The sequence below is a fragment of the Cyprinus carpio genome, chromosome B22, assembly GCF_018340385.1.
Source record: "Cyprinus carpio isolate SPL01 chromosome B22, ASM1834038v1, whole genome shotgun sequence".
In the NCBI taxonomy this organism is placed as follows: Eukaryota; Metazoa; Chordata; class Actinopteri; order Cypriniformes; family Cyprinidae; genus Cyprinus; species Cyprinus carpio.
The window spans coordinates 23,249,729-23,261,912 of NC_056618.1; the positions used below are offsets into that span (position 1 = coordinate 23,249,729).

At 30.3% G+C, this 12,184-nt stretch overlaps 1 protein-coding gene across 2 annotated transcripts in view; it reads right to left on the reverse strand.

Annotated features, from left to right (window-relative positions):
• The window catches only part of LOC109071587 (protein strawberry notch homolog 2-like), a 51,782-nt gene that overhangs the window by 18,268 nt on the left and 21,330 nt on the right, over nt 1–12,184 (reverse strand). Inside the window, exon 1 of one of the 2 annotated variants that reach the window (XM_042748903.1) lies at nt 4,961–5,227. The exons of the other annotated variant lie outside the window; for it this stretch is intronic. Coding sequence (XP_042604837.1) covers nt 4,961–5,020 — 60 coding nt within the window. The 5' untranslated portion in view covers nt 5,021–5,227. Of the gene's footprint in view, nt 1–4,960; nt 5,228–12,184 lie in introns of those variants that run through there. 2 annotated transcript variants of the gene reach the window in all.

Sequence of the window (12,184 nt, forward strand, 5' to 3'; positions counted from 1 at the left end):
GAATATAAATATACATAAAAAAATGAACAAAAAGGAATTAATTCTGCCCACTACCAAGCGACCTTACATGAACTCACTGACCTCGACCGAATGAGACCATCTTTTGTTCCTGAGCGAGACGGTGGATATTTGCCAGACTAAACTGAGCCGTTATACATGATCACGAGGTAAAATGATTGCAAATAAACACAGTCAGAGTTTAACCCTCAAGGTTTGAGGCTCATTTTGCAATCATCCCATTGAAATCCATCATTGTTCTGAGGTTTCTTCTTTGTACTTTTGTACATATGTAAGTCTGCAACAACTAATCGACAAATTTTGTCTTGGTTAAGCTGAGTCTTTTCACTATTCACATAAAACCTTCACCAGTGACACCATGTAAGATAAAATTTCCATGAAGAAAAACATTTACTCATATCCTCATAATGCAACCATTTGCATTATGCAAAACCATGAGACAGCAGCAAGTGACAGATTAAATGCTGTTTTGTTGTTAAATACTTGGTTAATAATTCTTATGAAAACAATATCAGTTGGTATTACTCAAAACCAGTTTTGGGAAGGTTTCTTTAGAAATATAATAGTTTACAGATTACAAGTTACCCTATTTAAAATGTAATAAGTAACTAATTCAATTACTTTATTAAAGTAATGTAACTGATTTCATTTTAATTACTTTTTGAATACATAATATTCTAAATTTCTACTGATTTTTTTCAACTGTTAATCATTTTCAAACTTGTAAACCAGGCAGCGTTAATCTTACAGTAGTACTCAACACTGATTACTTTCGAATATTTCATCACTTGAGTTAAGATTATAAGAATTTAATTTTAAACTGCAACCACCACAAAATCAGACTTAAGCATGTTTTTTTTTTTTTTACTTTGAGATCATTCTGAGGTTAAATACAGATTTAAAATCATATGATAAAGTTTAATAGTCATGATACTGCTTTTGAAATCAAATCTTTGCATAGCTATGACAGGAAACACTGGCATCTAACAATGCCCTGGAAAAAAAACAGTTAATCTTTTTTGAAATGTTGAAATCCTATAGGTGCAAGTAATGATAGTTTTTAATGAACATTAACTTTAAATAATTCTGCTCCTTTTAACTTTTGTAATCACTTTATATTGTAATTTTCATACTTTAAATCAGTTGGAAATGATTGGGCAAGATGTAGAATTTCTGTAAAAAATAACTTTAATTAATTAAGCATCAAAATAGTTGTGAATTGCAACATTATGCTTATATAAATATTTTAATACTGTCCTATTGTTACTTCTTGAGCAATGTGTCTAATACAGTCACTTGTGCATTTACAGAAATGCAATGTGGTCGCAAAGAAGGCACATAAATGGAGGAAAATCTTTGCATTTATTTCCATCCATCCTAAATCCCACCACAGTTTCATCTACAGAGCAGGCTGACCTGAACTCCATAACCTGAGAGAGAAATCCTGCAAAGCTTCGGCACTTTCCAGCCTTGTGAACGGACAATTTCAGTTCTGTTTGGTTTTTGGATGCGGTGCTATGTAAAACCAAGGCTGCTTTGAAGACTACTGAGGTGTATGGGTTGGGGTGAACTGGGCAAAGATGGTAGAGTTTCCTAAAGCCTTTTTTTTTTCATTCAGCTGGCGCCACCATGCATTGTCAGCATAAACATTCAACGACCAAAAGCTGGAAGTGACAAGAAAATGACAAAATATATCCTCTGTGCCAGTGATTTACTGTAGAAGAGTTTTGCAAATCATTGCCGGGGAAAATATAGACAGACCCGGTAGAGATGAGGTGGCAGCACTCATCTGTGGGGACCACCAGAAATGCATCATTTACTGTAAGCCTGCGCAAATGTTTCCTGTATGAAATGTAAGGAAAAAAGATGCACCTGCAAGACAAGCTGGTGGCCGCACTCTGAAAATAAACCAAACACAAACATCTCCTGACAATCCCGTACTGTAATAAAGCCTCATTATTACAACAATGTGTCATGTTACATCACAGCATGACACTTATTGAACCTTCCCAACCAGCATTGACGGGAAAACTGCAGACAAGCCTGAAGCGTCACTGCCAGATTATCACAGAAAGCTTCCTGATGTGTTTTATGTCCTGTTTGTTTTGTTTATGTAGGAGAAAGATAAGGATTAAGGGCAGGGATTTGAATAAGATGGCAAAGGAGAGGAGAAATAAAATTAAAGACATAATAAAAAAAGAGATAAAGATATAAGCTAATGGCTACAAGAAAGAAAAAAGGCAAACAGAAAAAAGGACCAAACAAATTAAACAAACAATGGCAAACTTAGAGAACGAAGGCAAAAAACTGAAAGAAAGACGGCAAACGAGTGTACGAAATGAAGCAGGCAAATGGAAAGAAAAAAATGGCAAGAAAAAAAACAGGCAAGTGGAAAGAATAAAGAAGGCAAATGGCCTAAAGAAAGAAAATGTCACACAGAAAGAAAAAGAACGGAGGAATTGACAAATAAAAGAATAAATGAACTACAAGAAAGTGGATAAAGAAAGAAAGAAAAGGCAAATGAATGAAAGAGTAGACAATCAACCAAAACAATAGAAAAACAAACAAAAAGATCAAACAAACAATGGAAGGACAGAAAGGAAGAAACAGATGAATGGACAAAGATGAATGGACAGATGACAAAGGACAAACAAAAGAACATGCATAAAAAATGATAAGTGAAAAAAGACGAACAATGGCTAATATAAAGAGAGAACAAACATTAATAGAGAATGGACAAACGAAACAGACAAATGAAAGAACGGACAAACGAAACAGACAAATGAAAGAACGGACAAACGAAACAGACAAATAAAAGAATGGACAAACGAAACAGACAAATGAAAGAATGGACAAACGAAACAAATTAAATGAATGGACAAACGAAACAGACAAATGAAAGAATGGACAAACGAAACACAAATGAAAGAATGGACAAGCGTAACAGACAAATTAAATGAGTGGACAAACGAAACAGACAAATGAAAGAATGGACAAACGAAACAGACAAATGAAATGAATGGACATATGAAAGACAAATGAAAGAATGGACAAACGAAACAAATGAAATGAATGGACAAACGAAACACAAATGAAAGAATTGACAAACGAAACAGACAAATTAAATTAATGGACAAAACGAAACAGATAAAATTAAAGATTGAGCAAACAAAACACACAAATGAAATGAATGAACAAATGAAACAGACAAATGAAAGAATGGACAAACGAAAACAAATTAAATGAATGGACAAACGAAACATACAAATGAAAGAATGGACAAACAAAACAGACAAATTAAATGAATGGAAAAACGATGGCAAGAGAGAACAGACCAATTAAAAAAGAATGGACAAATTAAATAATGCACAAGTGAAAGAGCAGACAAAGAGTGAACAAACAAGGCAAATAAGAGACTGGCAAACCTGAAGAGAAAGAGAATAAGACAAGGTAAAAAGGATGGACAAACGAAACAGAAAAATGAAGGAACATACAAGTAAAAGAACAGACAACTAAAAGAAACATAAACATAAAAGTGAAGGAAAAAAAACAAAGTTCAAGGCAGAAATTCCTTGAACACAAGGAAGATGTGGTGAATGTCATGCAGCGCTGCAGGTCGTCGGTTTGGGAAGCAAAGACTCATTGTGCCTTAACAGCACTTTACATCACACTGTTCCCGTAAAACATGAGCGTCGCCCTGCCTCAGGCTCAAAATAGAGACCCAAACCCCTCAGATACTGCACAAATCCTGATGAGCGGAATAAAGGGAAGTGCCCTCCAGTACAAACTCATGCAACACAGGACATTCTCATCTAAAACTCATCCACTTCCTGAGATTGATGCAATCATTAGTGCTTTTAAACAGCAAGGAGATTTTAAAATGCAAACTCTAATGAAGAAATTCTCTCATTTAAAAAAAGCAATAATACCAACTTTTTCCAAATCCAAGATTCATCTGCGTCCACCTCTTACTGGAAACCAGCTTTCAATCAGAATGATGGTTGTAAATGCAAAATATCAATCTAGAACTTGTTACATAAAAAATAAAAATAAAATAAATAATAATAATGATAATAAAAACTAAATAAAATGCTAAAATAATTAATTTTCAGTTAAAAAATTATAATGAAATTACACTGTAAAATGTGATTGATTTATTTTATATTTAAATATATTTAATATTTATATATACTATTTTGTATTATACAGTATCAGATTATTTAAATATAATATATACATTTATATATTTATATAAGTACATTCAATAAATATAAAATAAATAAATATAAATACAATATTTTATATTTAAATGTATTTAATATCTATACTATGTATTATATAAATTATTTAAATAAATATTATATATTTATTTAAAAATAAATACATTTAAATGTAATAAAAAGTACAAAATAAAAAGATAAACACATATAAAAAAATTTGCCCAGTCATTTCTGATCAGTTTAATTACTTATATAAATGTATATATACACATATATAATGTAGCATATTATTTGGGTAAATGAAATAAAAAAATAAAATAAATACCTATATAAATATAATAAAAAGTAACAAAAATATCTAAATTTTCTCTGTATATAATAACTTACTGTATTATTTAAAGGAAAGTCATACTGATTACTTACAGCCAACTCTGACAAGATGACTGCAAACAAACGCAGGCATTAAAAACCCATCATTAAAAATGCCAAACAATCAAAAAACTGACAGATCGCAGATCTATAGAAGCTACAAGAAGAGTGATAAGGAAATAATTTTCTTATCTGTTCAAGGAAATAATCTGATGGAAACAAAGTAGAGCACCAGACAAGAAGCGTCTTCCCTTGGGCAATCAAACCTGAATTTCTCACCCGACAACAATATATTTTCAACCCCTTAAAATGCTAAAAAAGGCTCACACATTAAAGAGATTTACGAACCCTACCTTGGGCAGAGGACGTCCCAGCTGTGCATAAAACTTAGTCCAAAACTGCATGAGTGACATGGGTCCAAGTCACTATCATTCACCTCCTGGAGACAACAGATCCTTTCCATGTGCAAGCTCACAGCAGCTGCAACAACATTCCCGGAGGAAAAGAAAGACGGCTCTTCCGCCGGCACAACAGGTACGTGAGAGACCCCTGTGCTCTTCCTAGTGAACGAGGACTGACAGGTATGTGCATGGAGGTTCACTCATATTGATTGTGGTTTAGTTCCTCAATGCTAAAGGTGGCTGAGAGGGGAGGGGAGCTGAGCGAGGGGGAGGGGAGGGGAGGAGCTTTCAGGAAATGATGCTTTTGTTGGTAAGTGACTAGAGTTACTGGCAGTCAGGCCCTCTTTACAGTACATGGTGTAACTCAACCGCATTCGTAGTGTAAACAGTGCAGCGCTACAGTTCTCCAGAGCGCTGTGGCGGCTGCACTGGATCTGTTTAACGCTGACAGATCATTATTTAATGATTATTACATTTAGTGTCTCCCAGCTGAGCTCATTTCTTTCAGTCTGGGGGTCTGGCCTTTGGTGTTCCTCACTTATGAATGGAAAACGATCAGGCTGAGTCTTTTCACGTCAAAAGCGGACGAGTTAAGCAGGTGTTTTTATCACTTGCTAGATGCTGAGTTCATTTGGATGCAATTGGACGCTTTCCCAAAACTCATCAGACTGGCTTAAACACCTGCCTGTGCTTCTTACCAAAAGAAACAAACGTCAGGCCATCTGAGCGGGTCTAATCAGTTAGTTGCTAGTAATAGAGATCGATGTCTTGGGAGCACATCATGGCTGTAAGTAGCCGGTGACTGCTGGCCCCGGCGACAGAACGGCGCCTTGACGTGCGCAGATATCAGTAAACATGAGTCACTGATTATTAGCCTAAAGTATGGTTAATATCCTTCCATTGAGGGGGTGGTGAAAAAAGATGAGAAAGATGTGCTGTTAATTTGCTCCGCATAAAAGATGCTGATTTTAATATCGTGAACTAACAATGCAGAAGTTTTACACATGTAATCTTTATTTTAATGTGCACGCAATTACTGTAGTGTTGCCGTTACTTTGTAGAGAGAATGATCTTCCTAAAAGCAACATTTAATGCAAAACTCTAGAAACACATCTAGAAACATAAAAAAAGAAATATCATGTTACAAAATAAAATGAATATATTATAAAAAATAAATTCTAAAATAAAAAAAATAAAAAAAACATAAATACAAAATATAAAAACAATACATACAATAAAATACATAAAATATAAATTACACTGGAAAATTTGTTATTGGAAAAAATATTTGTGTTCATATATATTTTATCTTTATATATATACAAATGAAATTATATATACTCATTATTCATTTTATTATTTATTATCTAAAGTGTTATAAATTAAATAAAACAAATATTTTTAATTAAATAAAAAAATCTTTATAATATAAAAAATAAATATAATAAAAATGCTTAAAAAATTTTATGTTATTGAGAAAAATATTTTTAGATTTATTTTAATTATTTTGTATTTTACATATATAAAAGGTGCATTATATAATGTATGTTATTGAGAATGAAATATACTTATATTCATTAATTTATATTATTTAAAGTATTTTAAATTAACTATAACGAATATTTTGAATTAAATAATAAACAAAAACGATTTAAATGTATAAAAACAAATATAAATATAAAAGGAAAGCATGATAAAATGCAATTTAATCAAAAAAAAAAAATTAAAATTAAATATTTGTATATATATATATATATAAATAAACAAATAAATAAATAAAAATAAGTATTAATATAATACATAAAAACACAAAAAGGTATGTTATTGAGAAAAATATCTATTTATATTTATCATTATTTTGTATACATAATACAAAATAATAATAAATAAATATATTTTCCTCAACTCCTTTTTATGCATTTTTTATGTATGTATATATATTTATTTATATTTTACTGATTTTTATTATATATTTTCTCTGCATATAATTTATGATATTATTTAAAACGTGTGTGTGTATTCATATACAATATATCTAAAATATACATAAAAATTGTTATAGGATGTTTAAACCATACAATAAATGGCAATCAGCAAGACAATATCTTGAATTTAAAAAAAAAAAAAATGCAACAGGCATCTTCCTTCCTTGTAAGGTGTGTAGGAAAAATGGCTTCCAGTTAAGTGTAACTGGTGTAGGCTAAACTAGCGACTGTACGTTTCCTCTGAAATCCACTTATGGCAACCTCCCACCCAAAGGTGTCTGATCATCTAAATCAATCTCTGCAGAGCGCTCAAACTCTTAAAGTAGTTCAAGAGAAAAACAAAAAGCTTTCCAAAGACCCTCCCAGAGCCACGGATGACAATGCACGCACTACAAAACGTGCCTGTGACAGGAGTACGCAAATGCATGTAGGTTTGTGAGCTTTGTGGTCGGCCTGTGGTTTCTCATTCTCTTGTGTTGTACAGTTCAGCATGTCTTTTCCTTTAGTTTGAGAAACATCTTACGTGCTCTTCAAAGCAAATAAACACCTCCTTCCTCCTTCCTGTAGCCAATCAGAAGCAAGAGACAGAAAACAACTAACAGAAATAATCATCACCCTATGCGCTTATAATGTTCCTGCATTTATTAGCAGATTTCTTGTTATTTGTGAGTGCAGGTGCATGCATGAGCGAGAACAGAATCATTTCCAGTGCAGCGCTCGGCTGGGTTCAGCGAAGCTCTGTGCTTTTGCAGCTGCAAACTTATCAACAACCTCAGGCCAGGTGCATGACTTCAGTACATGTGACAGGTGACAATTAGCATGTGTGCATGCAAGATCATCAGAAAGAACAAAGAACTGATGCAAGATCGCTGCGATCATTCACACCTCCTACCTGTGGTTTCATACTGTGTGAAAAGACACATGTAAAAACCTAAATTAATGCTAACAAACTTCAAATACATAGAAACTGCTCAGGCTATCATGTTGCCTAAAAGCTTTTCACATTACAAGAAAAAAAAAAACACCCACTCTCTGTCTATACAAAGTATTTTTATATTTATATATAATTTATTAAATATGAATCAATTTTTTTTGTTTAATAATACAGGTATATAATTTTTAATTGTTAATGTTGTTATTATTTCCTTTTATTTTTATTTTTGTTAATTAGTATAATATACAGCCTATAAAATATATGGTAATAAATTATAGAATTTATATGAAGACATTATCATTATCATTTTATCATTATTTTTAATTTATATATCATCATTTATCACCATTTATAAATGCATAAACATAAATATAAACAAATATTAAAAAAAAAAATAAGTTATATTTTTATATAATATATAAAATTACTATTATTATATATGATTACATATACACATAATAAATGCTAACTATAACATACTATAATAATATAATTATAATAATATAATAATGTGCATGAATTTTTAAATTTATTTTTTATTTATCATTATCATATATAAATGTATGTAGTATTATGATTCATTATTTTAATTTTATATGATTAAACCTGACAAATATTATTTAAATATGGATTAATATTTGTCAGGTTTTATCATATAAAATTAAAATACATGAATGGAATGGAAAATACATGGACTGCTAATACTGTTAATACTTTTTTTTTTTTTTTTTTTTTTTTAAGTAGTTGGAAAAATTAGTGACCTTTCAGTAAACAGAGTATCTTCAACAAAGCATCAAGCTGTGGGTGGGAGGCTAGAAGATTTATGGTCTGTCGTTATTTTGATTGCACCCTCGTACATCCTGTAAACAACAACTTGTGTCTAAACAACAAAAGGAAATCCTGAGAGAGCTTCACATGATGAGGAACGACATCCTGAACAAGCGCACAGCTTCGACCGTTTATTTTCAGACTGACAGAAAGAGACACACAGAAATTATTTTAACAATTCATCTGCATCTTCAAACAAATATTTTATATTTTATATATTTATGTAAATAAATATTTTTCAGCTTTGATCTAATATTAAAGAAATATGTATAAGATATACGATTTAATATAAAAATTGTTCCACCATTCATGTGATGAACATATAAATGATAAAAAATATAGTCAAAATTAAAAATATTAAATTATATTTGTCAGGTTTTATCTAATATCGGTGAAATATTTTGAATAATGGAAAAAAGCAGAAAAATATCATTTAATATGAATAGCTGTATATTAATAATTGAATATTTAATTACAAACATTATTAAATTACTAAATATTATTACATTATAAAAATTAAGTATTTAAATAATATTTGTCAGCTTGTTATCTAATATTGAAGAAATATATATAAGAAACAAAATAAAATAAAAATACTCCTACACATAACAATAAAAAAAAAAAAAAAAATTATTGTATTTTTTTAGTATTTATTATTACATTATAATTGACATTTATTATATATATATATATATATATATATATATATATATATATATATATATATATAAATATACACACACACACACACACACACACACACACACACAAACAAAAAAAATATTATTGAATAATATAAAAAGTGTATAATTTTTTAGTAATTAAATAATTAAGTAATCTTTGTCAGGTTTTATTTAATACTGATGAAATATTTTGAATACTGGAAAAAAGCAGAAAAATATCATTTAATATGAATAGTTGTATATGGATACTTGAATATATTTAATTACAAAAATAAAGTCAAAATTATTATTAAAAATATTATTGCAGTTTTCTATTATATAATGTATTACAGCTTCTATAATATAATGTTTAACTAACATTTGTATAATATTCACATAAAAATAACACACACAAACACACACACACACACACACACACACACACACACACACACACACACACACACACATATATATATATATGTGTTCATAAATGTAATTAATTACCAGAAATATTTATAAAAATGTATATTTAATATATAAAAAAAAAAAAAAAAAAAAAATATATATATATATATATATATATATATATATATATATATATATATATATATATATATTAATAAATAATATGTCAGGTTAATTTGTCAGGTTTTGTCTAATATTCAATAAATATTTTGAATACTGAAAATAAATACTTTTTTTGCTTTATCATCCAGTCTGAATGCTTCACCTAATTGTTTTTCTCTTTCATAAGCTTCCCATCAAAGATAGCTTTATTTTTGTCTTTTTCCCCAATTCAACCCATTGAGACAGAAATAGGTGTTATGTATTTAGCCGCTGAGGTAATGTTCCTGTTACAAACACTGAAGTAAACTTAGCTACGGCGAGGCGGGAACTCGAAACCAGCGCTGGAGTGATTTTGTTCGGAGCCAGAAAACGTGTCGCTGGTGTCTGACTCCTACACAGTGAACATGGAGGGGTCAGAAGGGTGGATCCACATTTAATGGCCATTATGTTGCACTTACAGGTGCGGGACGCAGGTCTAAACGTGTCGGGAAGAAGGTGTGTGTGACAACACTGAAATGAATCACGTCAGTCAGACTCTTTACCGGCTGTCCTGTTTGGCAGGCACCCTTATAAAAATCATTTGTTGTGTAGAAATGAAAGTGGAAGCGTGGCAGAGTGGGACAATGGCAGATAGGGGAAATGTTCAGAAAACCTGTTTTATATTTAGAACGATTTTTACATAAAGTGCTTTTTTTTTTGCTGAAAGCTGTCTTTGAGGTTAAGGTTTCTCATTTTTACACTCCTGCACATCTTCTTTAGTGGCGATTCAGTACCAAAATTGTTTAGCATAAAAACGCATTCTGATGGTTTTATGCGCTCGGCAGCCAATAATTTATCATGCAAAAATCTTCAATCGTTACAAATCGTCACTAATCATGAGGATGTAATGCAACCTGTACAAGTGATAGACAACTTTGGACCAACTGGAGTTCAACTGGTATTAATTTTTTATGTATTTTTGTATTTACTGTAATATGATTAGTTGCATTTTATTAGGTGCATTTTTTATTTTTACATTTTTTTTTCAATTTCTCAGGATCACTTTTAAATGTCCCCACCTGCCTTACAGATTTAAAATATATTTAACTTTTTTTTTTTAACTATATGTAAAGTCAAGTGGGGAAAATTAAAAGAGGAACTGGAAAAAAATAAAAATAAAATAAGGCCTCTGCCTCTGATAAAACATATATTGTAGTACAATTAATTATTTAGGATTTAAAAATGTTTATTTTGTCAGAGTACACATTTAAATTAATAGAAAAGGAGGAAGATGTTTTTTTTTCCTGCCAGATGAGCAAGATTGAGGATGATTAATCAGATTTCATTTAATAATTTTAATTAATGATTTTATGTTTTTGTCTTCTTTTGTTTTTATATGTTGAATAAATATTTAGGAGTTTTTTAGTAGCTTTTCTATTTATAATTTTATAATAATAATTTAAATCTATGCACATTCGTATACATTTTTTTTCACATTTAATTAATTTTCTTTTAAGTTCAAATAAACCCACTGTTAAAAGTCCAATTTTAAAAGTCCAATAAATGCATGATATTTCCTAGTCAGTGACTAATAATTTAACTATTTTAATAAACGATTTCATGACTAAAAGGTAAATAAATATTTAGTAGATTTTCAGTAGTATTTTTATTTATTATTTTTTATAATATTTATTTAAAAATATGCACATTTATATACAATTTATTATTATTATTATAATTTTTTTTACATTTATTTGTTTCATTAATTTTCTTTTAAAGGTGCTGTATGTAGGATTGACACCGAGTGGTTGAACTAGGTATTGCAGTCCAAATTCAAAATATTGAAAAAGGTTTTTTTTCACCCGGCCCCTCCTCCTCAAACTTGACACACACACACACAGGTTGCCAGATTGATGACACCAACAGGAATGAGCGCACTTGACGATGTTTGAAATTATATACGCTGTGTTTCCCACCAAATGGCAACCTGGGGTGCTGAAATACAATTGGGTAAACTGTCAGTGGGCGGGTTTCACAAACCAAAACAGAGACCAAGATTCCGGGCCGGAAAACACATTTTCAAAGGAGAATAACTGACTGTAGCATTGTTTTTCAGATAAACAAGTATCTAAACTTAGCACGATTCTTAAATATCTGTAAACATATTATTGTATCTTCATGCTTTAGTATAGTCAAAATCTTACATACAGCACCTTTA